This window comes from Protobothrops mucrosquamatus, unplaced genomic scaffold (genome assembly GCF_001527695.2).
Source record: "Protobothrops mucrosquamatus isolate PMUCROS unplaced genomic scaffold, P.Mucros_1.0 scaffold518, whole genome shotgun sequence".
Classification (NCBI taxonomy): domain Eukaryota; kingdom Metazoa; phylum Chordata; class Lepidosauria; order Squamata; family Viperidae; genus Protobothrops; species Protobothrops mucrosquamatus.
Genome location: NW_015386831.1, coordinates 368862 through 388889, shown reverse-complemented (window position 1 = coordinate 388889; position 20028 = coordinate 368862). Strand labels below are relative to the sequence as shown.

The following is a 20028-nucleotide window of genomic DNA, read 5'->3' as shown; positions in this document are numbered from 1 at the left end:
GAAGGGCCGCGGCGGCAGCGGCAGCAGGAGGACGGGGAAGGGCCGTGGCTGCCCGGGCCGAGGTGGGGCCGGGCGGCGGAGAGCTTATATCGGCGTATAACACGCACACATCATTTGCCCCCTATTTTCAGGGGGAAAAAGTGCGTGTTATACGCCAATAAATACGGTAATTGGCCTAAAGGCTCTTGAATCTGATCCTAATAAGCCTTCTAAAAACAAGAACAACAATAATTGCATCAGTAATACACAGGAGCAATTAAGAAACAAACTTGGATATAGGAATATTTGTTGGCTGTACACAGTGGTGGGATTCAGATATGTGAGCAACCGGTTCTCTGTGTGGATGCCGCTTCCACAAGTCCATTCTGGGTCTGGGCAACAAAAAATTAGCTATTGGTTCTGCCGAGCTGGTGTGAACTGGCTGAATCCTACCACTGGCTGTATACCTGATTGTTGTGCTACTTTGTAAGTGCATCCAGCTCTTGAGTCTATCATGCCTGAAATCAGACTCGGCTGAAAATCCGATCCTGTCCCATTATTGCATTTTATATACCTGTATCACACACATTGTACTGTAATTGTTATAAGCTGCTTTACGAGGAAATTTGTGATTGAAATCTGAGATGAAATAAATACTACAATGGTAATAGCAAGGCTCCTTCATATATTCCTTCAAACATAAAAGTTAACAAGTCTTTAGAACGAAGACATATTTTATCTACTCACCTTGCTATAGTCTATTAAGTCTCCTTTGCCTTGAGTCTTAAACCATGTAAGAAAAACAAATAAAAATTATATTATTACAACCCTGTAAATCATAAGCTGCATGAAACTCTAAGAAAGATCTAACACGTTGTGCTAAATAGGTGAAGGTTTTCCTGTCAGTCATGTCCAACTCTAGGGCATGGTGCTCATCTCTGTTTCTTGGCCGAGGGAGCAGCATTGTCTGAAGACAATTTCCGTGGTCATGTGGCCAGCCTGACTATATGCCAAAGGCAACATGGAACGCTGTTACCTTCCCACCAAAGTGGTACCTATTAATCTACTTGGATTCGCATGCTTCAGAACTGTTAGGTGGGCAGGGGTAGGGGCAAGTAACAGGAGCTCACCCCGTCGCATGGAGCTGGGGTCTCGAACCCAGGCTATGAGTTCTCCAGCTGACAAGTTCAGCTTCTTTTACTACTGAGCCATCGTGCCCCTGTGCTAAATAGAAAGCCCATATATTTCATCAGGTTTAAGGACTCACATTTGGCTTGTCAGGTGTCTACTAATTCCTGTTCTACTGACATCTTTCAGAGAGTGGACATGATACCCGCTACAAAAGAAACTACCGTAGTTCTTTCAACCACTTCTCAAGTGGAACTCTTTCTTTTGTTTCCGAGAAAGACTGTGATGAGTTTATGGATCAATGAAGCATGGCCCTTAGCCATATTCCGCATTACTTTCCTCTATGCAATTAGAGTCTCATGAGAAAGAATGGGAGCAAGCAAATTACATCCACCTCTGCATGTAACCTATAGTAGCAAATACAGCTCTGAAGGATCAGCCTTCTACAAAGACAGGGCTTGCAACGTAGAAAATACACAGTCAAACTTTTTGAAGGGTTCCCCAGAAAGAGAAGAAGGAAGGGAGCAAAGTGGGGAGTTTCACTCTATTTCCCATTTGAAGAAAGAGTCATATATTAAAAGACTTATATCAAGGCTTATATTAAAATGCTTCTGTTGAGATAGCTTTTGGGAAGGAACCACAATCATAAGTAAGCAATAATATCAAAGCTAGTAGGCTAACATGTGCCCAACCAGCTGTGTTTTGAATTATAATCACATATGCATGAGCAGCTCATTCCCTCTGCTTTATGCTAGAAATATTCAATTATTGTAAAACTAAAACTGTAGGGAAGGCAAGCATATTTTAAATTACATTTATTTTTGTATTTTAATAAAATTGAGTGTAACCGGATGAATTTTAAAAAGAAATTACCATAAGAATCATAGACTTTATGCACATAAACACACTCAACAGTAGCACATTTAATTTCTAGGTCTACTAAATAATAAACATGCAGAAATAGGAAAACTGTTTCTTTTTATAAATGCTTAATGTTCTTCAAATGGAAGAAAAAAGAGAATTATAACAATAATACCTTTTGTGGAACTGTATAGTTGGATTCAGACTCTATAGCTGTGATTAATGTTAACTATGATTTTTTAAAAAACAAATTAATAGGAGGGGATGATTATGATATTGCAAGATGTACAAACATACCCACTATAGATATAACTATTTATTTACCTCTTTAATTTGCTTAATCCAGACTTCTCTTCCAACAAACTCTTGATGGAATATTGCAGGAGCAGAATTTAAGTTAAATGGCAGGGAATCATTCGAATTTCCATCAATAAATGGCTGAATATCAGCATTTAGCTGAAAGAAGGGGATTAAAGTTAAGAGTAGTTATCCACAGGAAATGCATTTAACAACAACTAATATTATGTGAGGTTTTAAACATGCAAATTGCAAAAGACAAGAAAAAATGCCTTGTACCAATGCACACTATTTAGGGGTTTTCAAGTTGTTCCAATGTCTATTTGATTAAAATATAACAAGAAGCATATTTTGAAGAAGTCTGTGAGCATGCACAACACTATATAAATAGAATAGGATCTCTGGAAATATCAGAGATGGAAATTAGATTCTGTTCCTGCCAGGACACTGCCTCCATATACATAATTTTACTTCAAATGTTGGTGGTTTGGACTTGTAGGCAAACAAAGTGAACTTTAAAAAGTAAACCAAATCTGGTGACATTTGAAGTGACTTTTTTGATGTGGATACTGAGCTGAAAAGAGGGTTAACTCCTATTTCATCCTTCAATAGGAGTGAATGTCAATAACTCATTAATCAGAGAGAAAGTAATATAGACAATTGGCGATATTAATCATATGAGATTTGAATCAGCTCTCAGATGTTGTTATCTATATATTTGTGGGCTATTCTCTTCAAGTTAAGCAATATAATACAAAGTGCAAAAATCCCCAAAACAAAGGCAGAAGAGCAAAGTGGAAATTTAACTGAACCGATCTTACCCCAACACCATTCCCTATAACAGAGGTCTTCAATCTTGGGCCTTTTATGACTTGTAGACTTCAACTCTCAGAATTCCTTAGCCAGGTGTGCCTGGCTGAGGAATTCTGGGAGTTGAAGTCCACAAGTCATAAAAGGGCCAAGTTTGAAGACCCCTGCCCTGTAACTTCCAACCTTGTTTCTGTTGTGTCTACACACTAATCTACAAACTGCTTTTTCTTCTTTAATCAATTTGTCTCTCATTTTGAAGATCCCATCAATCCCATGCAAACATGATTGTCTCACTCTCCCACTTCCTCTCAACTTATTCACTTCGTACATTTGTTTGACCATCATTAATTCTCTTTACGTGACAAAGCTCACCTAAACATATTTCTCTTCTACTGGTTGCACAATTTTGTGTTCAATCTATATTCACTAATAATAATAATGATGATGATGATGATGATGATGATGATGATGGAAGGGACCTTGGAGGTCATCTAGTCCCCCGCTCAGGCAGGAAACCCTAAATCATTGGAGCATTCACAGCTTCTGGAGGCAGGTTGTTCCACTGATTAATTGTTCTAACTGTCAGGAAATTTCTCCTTAGTTCTAGGTTGCTTCTCTGGTTAGTTTCCATCTGTTGCTTCTTGTCCTGCCTTCAGGTGTATCATCCATTCATTCTTATTTGACCCTATCTTTACTTGTTTCATCACACATACTGTAATTAGTTACTTTTAACCGTTCAGTCTTGTGCCGACTCCTGGCAACTTTATAGGCAAATGCTCTCCATGCTACCCTGTCAAGCTCACTGCTGCCATCTAATGGGCGTCCAGAATACAGCCCAGATATGGTAGCACTAAACTCCAAGTTATGTCCTATACAGGATATCTGAAGAGGAGACTGCCTATGCCTTAGATTGGTAGTTCGACAATGATACACAATCTCTCTTCTGTCAATCTCTGCAGCAATCAATGTTGTCCCTCATCTGCCCTATCCGGCTTCTCTTCCCTTGTCTTCTCAGCCTTGAGCATTCAAAGGTGAAGGCAAGATCACATACAGCTCCAAATTCAACAAGATTTAGCACAGAAGATTGGCAAGGGGATTGTAGCCAGGGGACTGTTGTGACAGCAGAAACCAACGCAGCTGCAAATGCTGCAACCCCGTTACGCTGGCTCCCAAGACTAAATTAAAATGTGATAATAGCCATCGTTCCCTTCTCAGTGTCTGCTTGGGAAAGGAAGAGAAAGGCCTCCGCTGCCGGAGCAACAGGAGGGCCAAACAGCAAGTGTGGAAGGAGAGAAATGGTTCCATTTACCCAGAATAGTCATAGTCATTCCTTTCTCTCTCTCTCTCCCTGTTTTATAATTAAACCTTTCAACCTCAGGTTGCTTTGGCCTCTTACGGATCAAATTGGGAGGGGGTGGGTGAGTGTGTACTATATTGGAGCAAGTTGTCTGTTAAGAATCACCAAATAAGGGCAGAAATTATTTCATGAAGAACCATTCTTTTGGAAATGGCCAACATCTTCAACATTCATTCAAATGTCAATTAAAAAGTTTCTCGTTTCAGATGATCTTTACATAGCTATTGAGATATGGTTATTCCAATAGTTTAACTCAGGGGTAGTCAACCTTGGCTCTTTTATGACTCGTGGACTTCAACTCCCAGAATTCCTGAGCCAGCACAGCTGGCTCAGGAATTCTGGGAGTTGAAGTCCACGAGTCATAAAAGAGCCAAGGTTGACTACCCCTGGTTTAACTGAATCTTTATGTTGATGGTTTCATTTGTTTGTTGTAATACATTACAGTTACTACCTGCCATGTATACTATGAATAAAATGGGATGCAATTTTCTAGATAAATACATTGAGAATTTCCAGGGCGGCCAAGCACCCTCTTTTGTCCCCTTCCACAGATGCTCAAGCAGCTACCATAACTCCCCAAATCTCTCTAATTCCATACTGAGCTCCCTGTAAACCTTCTGCTCTCTCCTCCTATTCACTCACATTAGCTTCCTGGGATTAGTTGGCTACTTTGACAGCTGTCTCAGTTTTAAAGGCTGTTAAGTATATCGACATAGTACAGTGAAATGAATGCTGTGATATGCGAAATAGCTTGTATAAGTATCTTTCCATGCAGTTTAGTCACAAATGAACTAAATGTGTAAGGTGTTTTTTTTTTTTTTTTTTTAAGAGACATATATTATCTACGGAAAGACATGCTTCTTGAAAAAGAATGCTGGCTGCTTGGCCATTTGGGAAGCTTTTAAAGAAGAGGGAAGTCATACCTTGTGACACATAGACATGTGCTTCCCATAGTTAAACGCCATCTTCTGAATTCCTGCAGCATGCTTTGCCAATTCCATTGCAGCCTTGCAGCCTTTGGCCAGCAAAACACAATGAGATTGGAAAATCTGCTCTTTCCAATCTGATATTCTGATGTCATCTGTAAGACTGTTTTCCTAGAAACACAAAGAAAGATGTTACACATTCTAAAAATAATCAACAATGGTAGAAAAATGTACTTATTTAATACGTGCCACTTGAAGCAATTCATTCTGCTGGCTTAAGAAACAGAAATTATAGAAACAAATGTTTTTTTAAAAAAATGTTAGGCTTCTGAGGAATATTCTCAATATCTTTCTCCCTCTAGCATATGTCTCCCTTAACTTATAAACCAAGCTATAAATTCCTGTGATCTATATAGATCTCTATGCTAGGATTGTAAAGTGACTGAATTATAGCTAACTACTAATTATCACACTACTAATGTAAGTATGATTACAAAGCAAAACAAAACAAAAATTTAAATATTAGCCTGGAGGAAAATATGAGTCTATAAAAAGTAGGTGGTTACATGAAAAGCTTTGCGATGGACAGAGGAAAACTGAACACTTCCTTGCTTTCTTTCTAGAATCATCCCCCTCTGTTGCTTCAAAGGAATAGTAACAAAAGGAGTTTCAAGACATAAATATACAAATAAGGCCAGTTTCGTCTAATGCAGCGGTTCTCAACCTATGGGTCGCAACCCCATTTGGGGTCGATCGACCATTTCACGGGGGTCACCAAGCAAGGCTGCCCGCCATTTTTTTCCCCTTTTCCAGCGGGTGCCTTACCTCCCTTGAGCTGGGCCAGCTGGTGGTCGGCCTGCTCCGTCTCTGCCGCTTGCCAGCTATGCCTCGGCCGGCGCAGGGGGTGGAACCACGCATGTGCGGCGCTCCCCGGCAGGGAAAGTCCTCAACTTATGACCGGTTGGGTAGTCCTCGACTTACGACCGGTTTAGTCCTCGACTTACGACTGGTTGGGGGTCGCGGCATTAAAAAGGTTGAGAACCACTGGTCTAATGGTTAAGGCACCAGGTTAGAAAGCAAGAAACCATAAACTGAAGTCCTGCCTTAGCTATGAATCTTGGCTTTGAGTTATTTGTACAATTATAAAGGCATGATATAAACAAACAAACATCAAGCTGCCTTCATACTAAGTCCTGTTATAAACACATTTAAATCTGCCTGGGATAGTCCAACAACTACTGCTACTCAAGATCTTAGGAAGAAAATTTCAGAACCCTAGATACTACTGATTTAACCTGAGATCCCCCAATAAAGAAAAACCCCATAAAGAACCTGCGTTCATGCCCATTTTTATAGGAAATGTAATATCCATACACTGTAGGTTGATATGATATATATTATTCAAAATGGTTCACTAATATTTTGATTATATCTAGTAGAACTTTTGATTACTGCCATGACCCCTTTCTTGTCTATTATCCACCATGAAGAGACTTAATGGTCTCTATCAAGAGTAAATAACTGCAAAAAAGCACAGAATCTATTTGGTCACTGCCTTCAGGATGGACTGGAAGACAGCTAAAAATCCAGGCAAAAGGTGATTGTGCCATCTACACAATTCTGGCTCTATGAGTTACTTCAATTAAGTTGCTCAAAAGAGAGAACTAAATTTGCGTAATTTCTAGCAAGGTATTATCTGACATGAAATTGGTAAGAAATGATGTAAGATCCCTGCATTCTGTTGTAATCTTCCTCCTTTGTGGCCACTGCCAAAGAGTGCTGTGTTGCAAGGAGATAATATGAGACTGATGGGAAAAGTAGTACAATTCCTCAAAGCCAGCTTGCTGAACGTTGTTATCATTTCATTTCATTGTTTTCAACTTCCATGAAGGAGGTGATAATGGAAAAAGAGAAGGCAATAAGGGAAACCACACATTTAGTCTTCTATGTGTGATAGTTCAGTAAGTGGCAATCATGTTTAGTTTAGAACATTTCCTGGATTTCAAGCACAGATAAGAATGGACACCCAAACAAAATGTTAATTAGCTGCCATTTTATGCAATGTTATAATGAGCCTTGAAGATGAAACGTTTTGGAATTGGTGAATGAGGACAACAGAGCAATAGGTATCAAGATGCGTGCTTTAAAAACTCGACAGTCAATTGCATGTTCACCTGAAATCTGAATTACTATTTACCTATTAATTTATATGCTGACCATCTCACTCTGAAAAGTGATTTTATTCATTTTTATTTAAATGACTTAGGATTTCATTTAAACACTGTTAAACCTTAATCTTTATTTATGCAGAAGAATCGTAGGACTGACAAAAGTAACAGATTTGGAAAGGAGTTAAGTTTGTTGTCAAGTAAGGCACATGTTCATTTTCGGTTTTTACATTTTTACCTAAAATGAATAATCTCAGTAGGCTCAGTATAAATGTCTTGCTATTATGATTTGCAGAAATGTAGCAACTGCATCAGGCAACTTCCTCCAGAACCAGAAAGTTTATGTGAATGGTAAGAACAGAAGTGGAAGATGCAGAAGAACAGGCTCCACAAGAAAATGTATTGTTTCCGACATTGTATAACATATATACGAATGATTAACCAGTCTCCAACAATACACATCTATTCATCTATGCAGACGATACAGCAGTGGCCACATAAGGATCAATTTTTTATGAGATAGCTGCGAAGTCTATGGTAGCCCGTGTAGAATTAAGAACATATTACACCATCAAGGAAGTTCAACCATCTATGTTGCGCATATTAGCTTTGGCCTTGAGTGTCTCTGCAGCAGAATATGCTGCTCCAGAGTGGGGCACATCTGCACATGTGAAACAAGTTGATATCACCATTAATGAAGCAGTGACAGGATGTCTCAAACCTACACCAATTGAGAAGATATATCCTCTGGCTGGCATTGCTCAAGATCAAGAAAAAGGTAGCAGCAGACGCCGAGAAAACTAAGCAAGAGAATGATCCTTGACATCCTCTGAATGGCCACAAGCCCGCCGACTCACATCTAGGAACAGCTTTATGGCACGAACAAACATTCTTGAGGGTACACAAAAACAAAATCAAATTAAAAGATGGAGGAAGAAGACCATCAAGTAATAACATTAAAGGAGGATCTGGCTGAAGAATCCAACCTCCCTTATAGTACCTGGAGGACCCTGAATAGGTTGAGATTTGGAGTGCCTGAGTGTCAAGTGTCAATCAGTATGTCAAGTGAAGGCTCTTAGCAGATAATAACACACTGTGTGAATGTGGAGAGAAACATGGTAACTGCTATGTTGGCTACTACCAGAAACATGTACCAACAATGACTTATTTTTTGGCTAATGACAAAGCCAAGAAGGTGGCTTTATTTTGGCAGTTTAAAGTTTGATCTAAACATGGAAAAAGAAGAAACTGCATCCGAAGAAGGCATTCAGTCTGAGTACCTATTAATATAGGATGCAAATCAACTGCTTCATTCTTTTTAATTAACATTCCGCAAGGATTGTCTGCCCACATGTGAAATAGGTAGTTTCCTATAATGTCAAATTTATTTAAACGTAACTAGTATAAATGCATAGCAATGGGTAGTTCCCATCCTGAAAACAACTTGCAGACCCAGACATTTCTGTAACAGTCCATAGTAATTGCTGTTATAAAAATATCTTTGTCTTGAGCCTTAAAGAATAATTACTGAGTAAAATGCTATGAAAATGATCACTACATACACTCCAATATAGGAGGTCCTGAGAAGATTTTTGCATAAGGCTTATCTATCAATAAAGATGTGTGCATATATACACAAAACAGGAAAGCTGCTTTCTCTTAGGATATTTCTAAGGAATAGCAAGATGGCATCAGCATACACAATAGTGCCTCTGCTATTACAATGTTGGGAAAAAAATACGATGGGTGAAATTTCCTGAAGAATGCCAAATATTATGAGATTTCTATATTTTCATATATCCCATGAGATTTTAGCCATTTATATTTTAAACTGCACACTTTATAAGAACTAATTTTCTCTTATAAGAATTATGGCAATGCAATCCCTCACTTTGGATTTCAAAAAGATATTTTGGAATGCCCAGAAGCACGAACACAGAACTTGGCTTCAATATTCTAGTTGGGGAAGTCTGGGAGTTGAAATTTTCCAAATTTGCCAAGTTGGAAAAACACTGACCTAAACCATGGAGGACAACCTTCTTCCAAGAATATCTGCCCACTCAACCAGCTCTCATAGGGAGGATCTGCCCCACGTTCCTCTTTTAAACTTTGCCATCTCATGGGACCCAGGAAGTGTGCTTTGTCCTTATGCTCTGGAATACTCTCCCATCCAATACAGCAGGGGTCCCCAACCTTTTTGTTTTGGCGGCCCAGTGGGAGAGGGAGGGGCAGACGCCTTAAGCACATGTGCGAATGTGAATGTGGCCACACATGCACGCACATGTACAAACAGGCTGCGAGCATGTGTACCACACAAATGGGGCTGCAAGCATGCGCACAAGACTCTCAGCGATGGCGACGCCTGTATGAGGCTTGTGGCGCCACTGCTCCAGGTTCGCGGCGATGCTACTACCAGTGCGAGGATCGCGCCACAGCCTGCAGCATGCCACCCCCGGCGTGAGGCTTGCACTGCCGCCCCCATGCGAGGCTTGTGCTGCGGCCCACAGCGATGCCGCCCCAGCACAAGGATCGCACCACAGCCCCTGTGCAAGGATCACGCCATGGGCCACCTGCCACTTGCGGCGCTACCGCCATCCGTGCAATACTAGTGGCACTGCCACTGCCCACACATTTGCGGCAACAGTGGCATGAAGGGGGGTGAGCACGCGCACACACGGGTGCACTGCCCAGCTACTCATGCGGCTCGGCAGCCAAGAGGTAGTGGGCCGCGGCCCATAGGTTGGGGACCTCTGCAATACAGGACAGGCCCCCCAACTCTACTTTCCTTTGTACCTTCATATATGCCAAAGGACCTTTTATAAATGAAGCTGAAACTTTCACAGTACTAATAGAAACACCATATAGTATGATAAGTTATGACACATACATAATTCAGGAGTAAACTGTAAAGTCTTAGTATAATTTATAGTTCTAAAAATATATTTAGGATGCAAATAAAAAGATACATTTTCTGCTGAAGTTTATATAAATGCAACCACATTTTAAAATGAAAGCAAAAATATGACAGTTCATGTAATGGGGTGAAACTGTTTTGTTTGATATTATTAAATACAGAAAACATATGGGCTAAACTGGACTAAGTATTAGGAGAAAGATTTAGAATTTGGAAATAGGATATTCTGATTCCATCTTTCATTTTTCTTGTAAATTCTATCTAGTCCTTTCTATGGTTAAGCATTGCCCCCATTCTCATCCAGATAGGTCTCACATATGCAGGCCAAGCAGGTCCACTTGTTCCTCAATTAATAAGTTGTGGAGAATTACGGTCTTATTACAAACAAACCTGGCATTAACTAACAGAAGCCTGAAGCAAAGATACCCAAGCAACACCACAGAGAATGTAGGAAGAAGCAATTAATTGTGAAGAAGATGGCATTTCCTTCTCCTAGAACTCCATCCAGGATTTCCCATCTTATCTCCCTCTGCCGGTCACTGTGTTAATTTGTCTTCTGTCCCTGTAACGCATACAAAATATTCTCAATCTAAGCTATATCCTCAAGCCCTGAAACATCCTTCCAATCAAACTTTCTCCTGACTATCCACTCAAGTCTGACTATCAAATGGGCTTTTCTGCCAGCACTATTACAGTATAGTGTAATAGATCCCAATTACTCAGTTTACTTCATATTGCTTGCAAAAATATTTTTGGCTGTGTGTAAGAATATGCAATACGCATGCCCTCTCCCCAAATATCTTTCAGGAAGTCGGTGGGATCTTCCAGGCAGACTTAGGACACTAGGAAGTAGAAGGGAAAAGCACAAAGAGACCCTGGGTGAAGTCCAGAGTACAGGTAGTCTTCAACTTATGACCCCAATTGAGCCCAAAATTTCTGTTGCGAAGTGGTACAGTAGTTGTAAGTTTTGTTCCATTTTACGACCTTTCTTGCCACAGTTGCTAAGAGAATCACTGCAGTTAAGTTAGTCATACATTTATCAAATGAATCTGGCCTCCCCATTGATTCTGCTTGTTAGAAGGTCACAAATGTGTGATTGCATGACTATGGGACACTGCAACTGTCATAAATATGAGTCAGTTGCCAAGTGTTTGAAGTTTGATCACATGTCCACGGGGATGCTGCAATAACTGTAAGTAGGAAAAACAGTCATAAGTCACTTTTTTCAGTGCTGTTATAACTTTGAATGGTCACTAAATGAACTGTTGTAAATTGAGGACTACCCATACTTAATCAAGTTTAGCTTCAAATAACTTTAAACATAGAGGTACAGGTAGTCCTCACTTACTAACAATAGGGACCAGCAATTCCCATTGATAAGTGATGCAGTCATTAAATAAAATGTCATGTGACCATGCTGACTTACAACATCAGTTGCAGTTGTTAAGCAAATTACTGTGGATCATTAAGTATGATGTCATGTGAACACAACAGGTGACTTTTGCTGGGGTTCCCCCATTGACTTTGCTTGTTAAAAGCCACCTATGAGGGTCTCAAATAGTGATCACATGACTATGGGATGCTGCGACCATCATAAACGTGCAGATTGCCAAGGGCCTGAATTGCAATCACATAACGTTGTAGCTGCAACTGCAAGAACCAGTTGCAAATCTCCTTTTCAATACTGCCGTAACTTTGAATGGTTGCTAAACAAGTGGTCGGCAAGCAAGGACTACCCGTATCACAACATGTGCCTTCTTTACCCTATCTTAGTTCACTTCATTTATCCCAATGAAATGCAGCCAATGGAACTTGAGTGACTTCTCCAAGCCATCAGGCTATAGAGAAAAGAACAGAAAATAATTATAAAAATATTTCAAAATGAAATGCACGAACTGCAATAAACTAAAGTTTCTAAAAAAACCGATTCTATGTGATTTGAAGTACATCCTAATGTGTGACACTGCTGTTCGTCACACCCTGTCACACAGACAATATGGCATTACAAACTTCAGTTAAATCTAAGTCAGAACAATGCACAGGCTGGGAAAAAAAAACACTGCAATTTGGATCATTCAGTGCTTCAGCTATAAGTGAGATGATTCAACAATCTTTATTTTCCCATCTGTGTAGGAAAAAAGCCAATAAAATTGTGAGTCTTCAGCAACAACACAGTAACCCTGCAAACATCTTGCATGTGATTGATGTCTCACTTAGCAGATGTCTTACTGCTTGTTGGACATGACAGGACATATTTTATTGGTCTATTAATATATGCCTTTGATGTTTGTGATAAAAAGGGTTAGAATAAATGGACCTATAAAATGTATTATATTTTATTCAAATTCCACAGTAAACTGTATTTAAATGAGAAAAAAGAGGGCTCCGTCCTTATACCACGAAATATGCCTTAAAAGAGAAAATTAAATGTGAAAAGAGAAAGAAAAATGAAATGAAGATAGATAATAAGAGAGCACAACTTTCTTTGATTACACTATTATTTAGAGGTAAATTTGAGCTTCAAGCTGACCTTCGTCCTATTCTGCCTTTTGCCATGCAATCTTTTCTCCATTTTTTTTTAGACAATTACTATAACACATCAAGAAATCTAGCTTTGTCTGAAAGGGCTTTGACAGGTACTACAAAGATAAAAGTATACTACTGTACAGAACTTCCAAAGAGATGTATACAGGCAATCCTCCACCTACAGCTACACCCAAGGCTGGAATTTTGGTTGTTTGTTGTTGTGATGGTTAAACAAGTCACTACATGATAGACTTGATGTCATGCTGGCTTTTGTGATAGTTAACCGAGTCACCACAGTCCTTGAGCTAATCCAGCATTTTCAATGGATGTTTTTTTTGCCATTTTCTGTGGGAAAATGTGAAAAAATATTGCAAATCCTAGTCACATGATCGCAAAATGCTGCAAACAGTCTTTAAGGTGAGCAAGTTGCCAAGCTGCCTGAAATGGCAATCACATGAATGTGCCCAGATGTGTGTCTGGAAGTTGTAACTTTGAGGATGGGTCGTAAGTAGCTTTTTTAAAATCCAACTTAACCTGAATGGTCGTTAAGTAACATGAATTGCCATTTGCAATCTTCTCAAGGGCCTTCTAACAAGACAGCCTTATGCAGGTAGTCCTCAACTTACAACCATTTGTTTAGTGACCATTCAAAGTTACAACAGCACTGAAAAAAGTTACTTATGACTAGTTTTCACACTGATGACCGTTGCAGCATCCTCATGGTCATTGATCAAGTTCAGATGTTTGGCAACTGGCATGTATTTATGACAGTTGCACTCTCCTGGGGTGATTATGTGGTTACCATTTGCGAATTTCTGACAAGCAAAGTCAATGGAGGAAGCCAGATTCACTTAAAAACTATAGTGATTTGCTTAACAACCAGGTCACAAAGGTCGTAAAATGGGCTATGACTCGCTTAACAACGTCCTTAGTAACAGAAACGTTACTATATTCGCCTATACTAATTGCCTATATTTACAAACACAAAACATATCAAGAAAAAGAGATATTTTATATATTCGAGCATCTGATTGATGAAGGTATGCACTAATAATAATAATAATAATAATAATAATAATAATAATAATAATAATAATAATAACGTGAAGGGAAGTCTTCATTCAGATTAACCCAAGCTTTATTTTTTTAACGTAAGAGGGAGAAAGTGATTTAAACACAAGTACATTTGTGAACTGTCGATTTACCTTTCCTGAGCTTGAATTTTCATAATATATTCCTTGTACTAATTCGCCAATGGCACTTGACATAATCTCTACCACCTGAAAGAAAAAGAACAAGTTTCAAGCAAGATAATTACATAGTTACTAAAGGATGCTAAACTAAGAACACAGGGAAGCTTAAATAAAAAAGCATCTGTGTCCTGAAGGCACCTTATTTTTTTTTTTTAAACTACATTTCAAGTTAATTTTAAAAAAAGCAAAGTTATTAAAGTGAGGAGCTCTCAAATTATAGGTTGAGACTCCCCCCCCCCGGGGATTATGAGCAATTAAAGATTAAAAAAACCTAAATCAGGCTTTGTGCAGGGAAATGGGAATACTGTCAAAATTCACCCTATGGTAGGTCCTTATTTTGCTCGAACAAGCCCAAGTGGGCAGCTGCTATATTACAAGGCTGTATGATATACAGATTAAAATTTAATTATTAAAAACAGTATACTTATTTCTTGCCCAAACCTAACACCAATAAAGTATTAGTTTTATTCATGGGGGAGTTTCGCACAAATACATCTTTCACATTAGAGGGTTATGGTACTACAAAGTTGGAAAACCACTATATTAAAATATAAATTAAATAAGCTACCAGGCATACAGAGATCATAACAACCTTCTGGGAACTATTAAAAATTCAGCCTGTTGTACCTAATGCATTTGTTTTTAAACCCAAAACAGTTAATCTTTATAACTTATTTCATATACTGGACACACTAAACTTGCATTTAGCAGCCTATCCCAGAAACAACAGTGACTTGTGCATAAAAAAAACTTTTGCCAACATGGAATTGTTATTTAGCAAACTATTATCTTTAAGGTTCTCAGGTGTTCCCATTAAAAACTGAATAGAATCCAAAATAAAAAAACTAAACATAGTTTCAGCTAGATTATGGTCTCACTGGAATTACGGTAGTATAAGAAATCAGAGCTCTGATTTTGAACCCCCTTTGCTAGAATAGTATTGGAGGATTTAGGGCAATATATTTAATATATATCTACCTTACGGCTATCCTGCCTGCTATAGGTTTATTCTTCCATGATTAATTTCCTAGGTATATGGGTCTATATCAAATTCTCCCTCCCTCGTCCCTAAAATGGTGTCCATTTATTATTGAATTAAGAGTATTCAGTTTCAGGTTTTTATCATTCTTGTAACTGAAGCCAGCATGGAAAATAAAGGCCCAAAAGTTACTTCTATAAACCTCTTAACATTCTTGATGACCATTATAGCTTGATATATAAATCTTCCCCCCACTCTATTATGTTTAGATTAAAATCCTATATACTTTAGATATGAAAGAAAGCCACACTTAGTCTTATATGGTTTGCTTCTGAGTAAATATGCACAGTATGCTTTTGATCTCTTAAACAAACATGCTTAGCAAGACACCTCTGCAAATGGAACCAATTAATCTTTTTTTTTAAATGATGCATGGGAATTAATTTCTAAGTCTATTTAAGAACAGCCTCCTTTTCAGAGAGAAATTTTGTCTTGCCCTCTCAGTAATCAGATACTTAAGGAAATATTGTAGCAATCTGAGCTGCAGGAGAACTGAAAGGACAATGATCCTACAGTGTTAACCCAGATGTGTTGAGTTATTTAAGTGGGGAACAGAGAAAATGAGGGACTTTTTGGGAAGGTATCAGATAAGCCTTATGCCCAAATCCAGGAGGATTGTGTATCGCCAATGGGTCTATGAAAGCATGTAACCAAACACTCAGTGTCAGATTGTATTACATTTTATACAAGCAACATCTCAAGATTCCTCTGATGGCCGAGACACATAATACAGATCAATCACTCACTAAAAAATATTATGGTTTGTGAAACGGTTGGAGCCCAGAGACATGGCAGTAATATGAAGAAGAAGAATTTACAAAGACACTGAGTCCTACCTCTAAATGTCAAAGTGATAGTATGAGCTTTAACAATGCACCTAGCTGTGAATAGCCGAAGCTCCCCCTTCTCTGAAACTCTAGACAGAACTTGACCCAGAGAAGGATCCTTTACTTTAATCAACACACATGGAAGCAAATTCCATGCTATAGTGATTTGGAGAGAATAAATTTGTAGAAAAACCTAAGAAAATCTATTTTTTTTTTGGTACAATTTTAGTATGCCTCTCCTGCGAATGAGTAATAGCGGTCCTATAAATTGCCTACCACTTTATTAACTTACTGGCAAGCTAAATTCTAAATAATACAACTATGTCTTCACCCACAAGAGCCCTTATTTTGATTGGCAAGTGCTTTCAGCTTCACATATGTTATCTTTGTCCTCCCCAAATTTAACTCCCTACAAAGCACTCTTTAAAGGTGAAGTCACGTGAATTTTGTTTCTGTGTGTTGGAACAAGAAATTATATATTATTTAAAGGCCTGGTGTTTAAGATGTAACACAAGAGCCACCCAGATTTTGGTTCAATTTCTAGACAAATTATCTTTCAAAATGGATGATAACTCAATGGTAGAACATATCATTCACAGGCAGAAGAGGACAAGTTCAATCCCAGGCTTGTCCAATGCCTAAGTAGACCTCCTCTGTGAAATATTAAAGAGCTGCTGCTGGTCAACATGGATAATGTTAAATTTCTATTGGTTTCTAGTTGGTTTCAGTATACAGTTGGTTTCCGTATACAGCAGGGGTAGTCAACCTTGGCTCTTTTATGACTCGTGGACTTCAACTCCCAGAATTCCTGAGCCAGCTTGGCTGGTTCAGGAATTCTGGGAGTTGAAGTCCACGAGTCATAAAAGAGCCAAGGTTGCCTACCTTGAACTAGGAGAAGAGAATGGCCTCAAGTTCAAAGACCTCAGCTGGGCTTCTACTGGTTTCTACTTGGACAGGACACCACCTGAAAATCCCGAGCTGGCTTAGGATTTCTGGGAGTTGAAGTCCACGAGTCATAAAAGAGCCAAGGTTGACTACCCCTGGTATACAGGATTATTTGAGGTGGTTTTTAGTTGGTTTCAGTATACAGCATTATCTGAGACTGCAACAACAATTTTCAAGTTTTTACTTTCAGGGGAAAAAATGTTGATGAAGATATGCACATCTGAAAAAAAATCTTAGAAGCATTTTAGGGTTATACAAATTTGTCCTTGGCTCAAGCTAAGTTAACCTATGTTAAATTGAATCTCACTGTTGGATGATTCCATAATACCACCATTATGTGAGAAACAAATCTGCTTTTGAAGCTGCACATTTAGATGGTGATAGATAATTCTGGATAATCTGTTTTTAGGGAATCATTACTTAGCCTTTTACAGAGAAATCCTCAGTGAGTCTATTGGGCTTTCAAATTCTTCTTCCTTGGTAACTTTCTTTTGGACTTTAAACTGTGTCAGTGGATATGCTAATCCCTTTTTCTGTCATGAATGGAGGGCAAGCATCTGCAATAAAGAGCCTCTATGGATCTGAGATTCTCCACAGATTGAGAACCTCAATATTTCTGCATCTCTATTCACGTGAAGAGCCTTCATGGATATGGAGAATTCTCTATTGCAAATTCCTCCATTCTGCATGCCTAGCATAATATCTCTCTCATTCCTTAAAGTGATACTGTGTTTTCGTTATTTATTTTCTTTATTTGTTTTGGACCAAAAGACCCATTAGGGCTTAATTCCTGGGGATGTCTGACTTTGCAGCCACTCATCCGCTCCCTCCCACTGTCTGCTTGCCTGCAACGGCTTGTGACGTCGCGAGTTTGACATGTCTGCCTTGGTAAGATCATACTTGGAATACTGCATCCTGTTTTGGTCACCACAATATAAAAAAGATGTTGAGAGTCTAAAAATAGAGAGCAAATAACAGCAACAAAGATGATTAGGGAACTAGAGGCTAAAACATAGGAAGAATGGTTGCAGGAATTGGGTATGTGTAGTTTAATGAAAAGGACTACAAGTGATGTTCCAATATCTAAGGGGCTGTCACAAAGAAGAGGGGGTCAACTTATTCTCCAAAGTACATGAAGGAAAAACAAGAAGCAATGGATGGAAACTAATCCAGGAGAACCAACCTAGATAAGATATAAGAAGAAATCTCCTCACAATTAGAACAATTAAACTTTCAAACGGCTTACCTTCAGAAGTTGGGGGTGCTTCGTCACTGGAGGTTTTTAAGAAGAGATTGGACAATCATTGTCAGGATCTCCTGCTTGAGCAAGGAGTTATACTAGAAGGCCTCCAAGGTCCCTTCAAACTCTCTTATTCTGAGTCAGGTTGCTTATTTATTTAGTACCTTGGAGTCAGTGTTGACTCTTGGTAATTGTCTGAAAGAGGGGGACTGGGCCAAGGTTACCCAGTTGTCTCTGTGCCTAAGGTGGGACTAGGACTCACAGTCTCCCAGTTTCAAGCCTGATTCCACCACACCAAACTGGCTGTATTATGATTATGGTTGGTTGCACAATTAGTCAGATGTTTAGACTGGATTTGGCATTTTTATCCAGGACCTGGAATATCAAGGACCTGGAATAGGCAGATGTTGTTTGATGGTATTAAAGGTATTGTCGCAGGATGTAAACTGTCTTTTGCAACTGATTTTGTCAATGCTGATGGTGTTCAAATGGTGCTCCACATGTTTTTGGGATTGCACCCAAGGCACCTATTACTACTCGTACTGTCTTTGCTTTCTTTTGCCACAGTCGTTCTATTTGCAGGTGTTTATTTTGTGATTTTCTCCAGTTCTTTCTCTTTTGTTCTATTTTCTCCAGGTAGTGCAACTTCCACTATTTTGCCTATTAATTATTTTAATATCCTTTTATATTTTTAAAAAACTTTGACATACATTTCTAGGCTATCATTCTAAAAGGGAATGATCTCTTTAAGTTTAGTTTACTAAAGCTCTTTCACAAAAGGTAAACATAAATCAGCTGGTGGATATTCAAAGCTGCAAACTGTTCCCTAATCCAGAGAGGGTTAATTTATGGATTGTGTACAAAATGACTTAAAGTCAGTAATCCGTGGCTTAAAATTTCTGAAAATATTCCTTGAAAACAAAACTCTTCCTCATTTACTATTTATTTTGCCTATATATCCAAGTTCTCTGGTCATAAGTAAATGGAAGAAAAAGACCTTCACAATGACATCTATCTGGGACAATACTTTTCAGCCTTCTTGGAAATAGAGAATTTGATATGTGCCCATATCCATATTGGTAATGCAGTTCAAGGCAGTAATGTATCAGATATTCAGTAAGCATGTGAATTATAAGATTAGTATTAAACTGCTGAAATAAATACTGCCTCATGTCTAACGATTTTACAGGAAGTTTCATCTACCTAAAGACTTTCCCCCCACCCCTGCCATTACTTCCTATCATGGCAATATAAGTTCTACTCTAGGGGCCAATGAAGTAAATCAAGACTAATGTTTTCCATTAACAGGTAGAAAGTATGTTATGTAAATAAACTCACTTGGTAAAACCAAAGCTGGTTTAATTCAGATCAGTTTCATGAAAACATACTTTTCTGTATAGAAGCAGCATTTAAGGAGCTGCAACAAGGAAATATCTCCCCATCAATGCATGTTTTGTATCATTAAAATCTGCATGGGATGTTGATCATGGCACAGAATTCAGCAGTTGTTGTTACTCCACACCTATTGTACAAAGCTCACTACAGTTATGGTTCTGATCTGCAAGACATACTAAACCTCAGTTCCATTTCTTTCTCTCCCATTTCTATTCATTGAAAATAGAAATAAGTAGACTCAAATTCTTGCCAGCATGACATAGAAAAAGAACTAATTCTTTTCCTATATGTAACTGCAGTTTCCTGAGTGTCATTTATAAATGTATACACTTGGTTTATTTTTCTGCAGAAAACTTTGTTTGT

General features: G+C 38.6%; 1 protein-coding gene across 1 annotated transcript in view; it reads right to left on the bottom strand.

Annotated features, from left to right (window-relative positions):
• Positions 1-20028, bottom strand: part of PDSS2 (decaprenyl diphosphate synthase subunit 2) — an 80005-nt gene that overhangs the window by 12620 nt on the left and 47357 nt on the right. The window contains exons 4-7 of the mRNA XM_015816899.1: positions 14172-14246; positions 5356-5529; positions 2293-2424; positions 727-762 (exon numbers count right to left, since the gene is read on the bottom strand). Coding sequence (XP_015672385.1) covers positions 727-762; positions 2293-2424; positions 5356-5529; positions 14172-14246 — 417 coding nt within the window. The remainder of the gene's footprint in view (positions 1-726; positions 763-2292; positions 2425-5355; positions 5530-14171; positions 14247-20028) is intronic.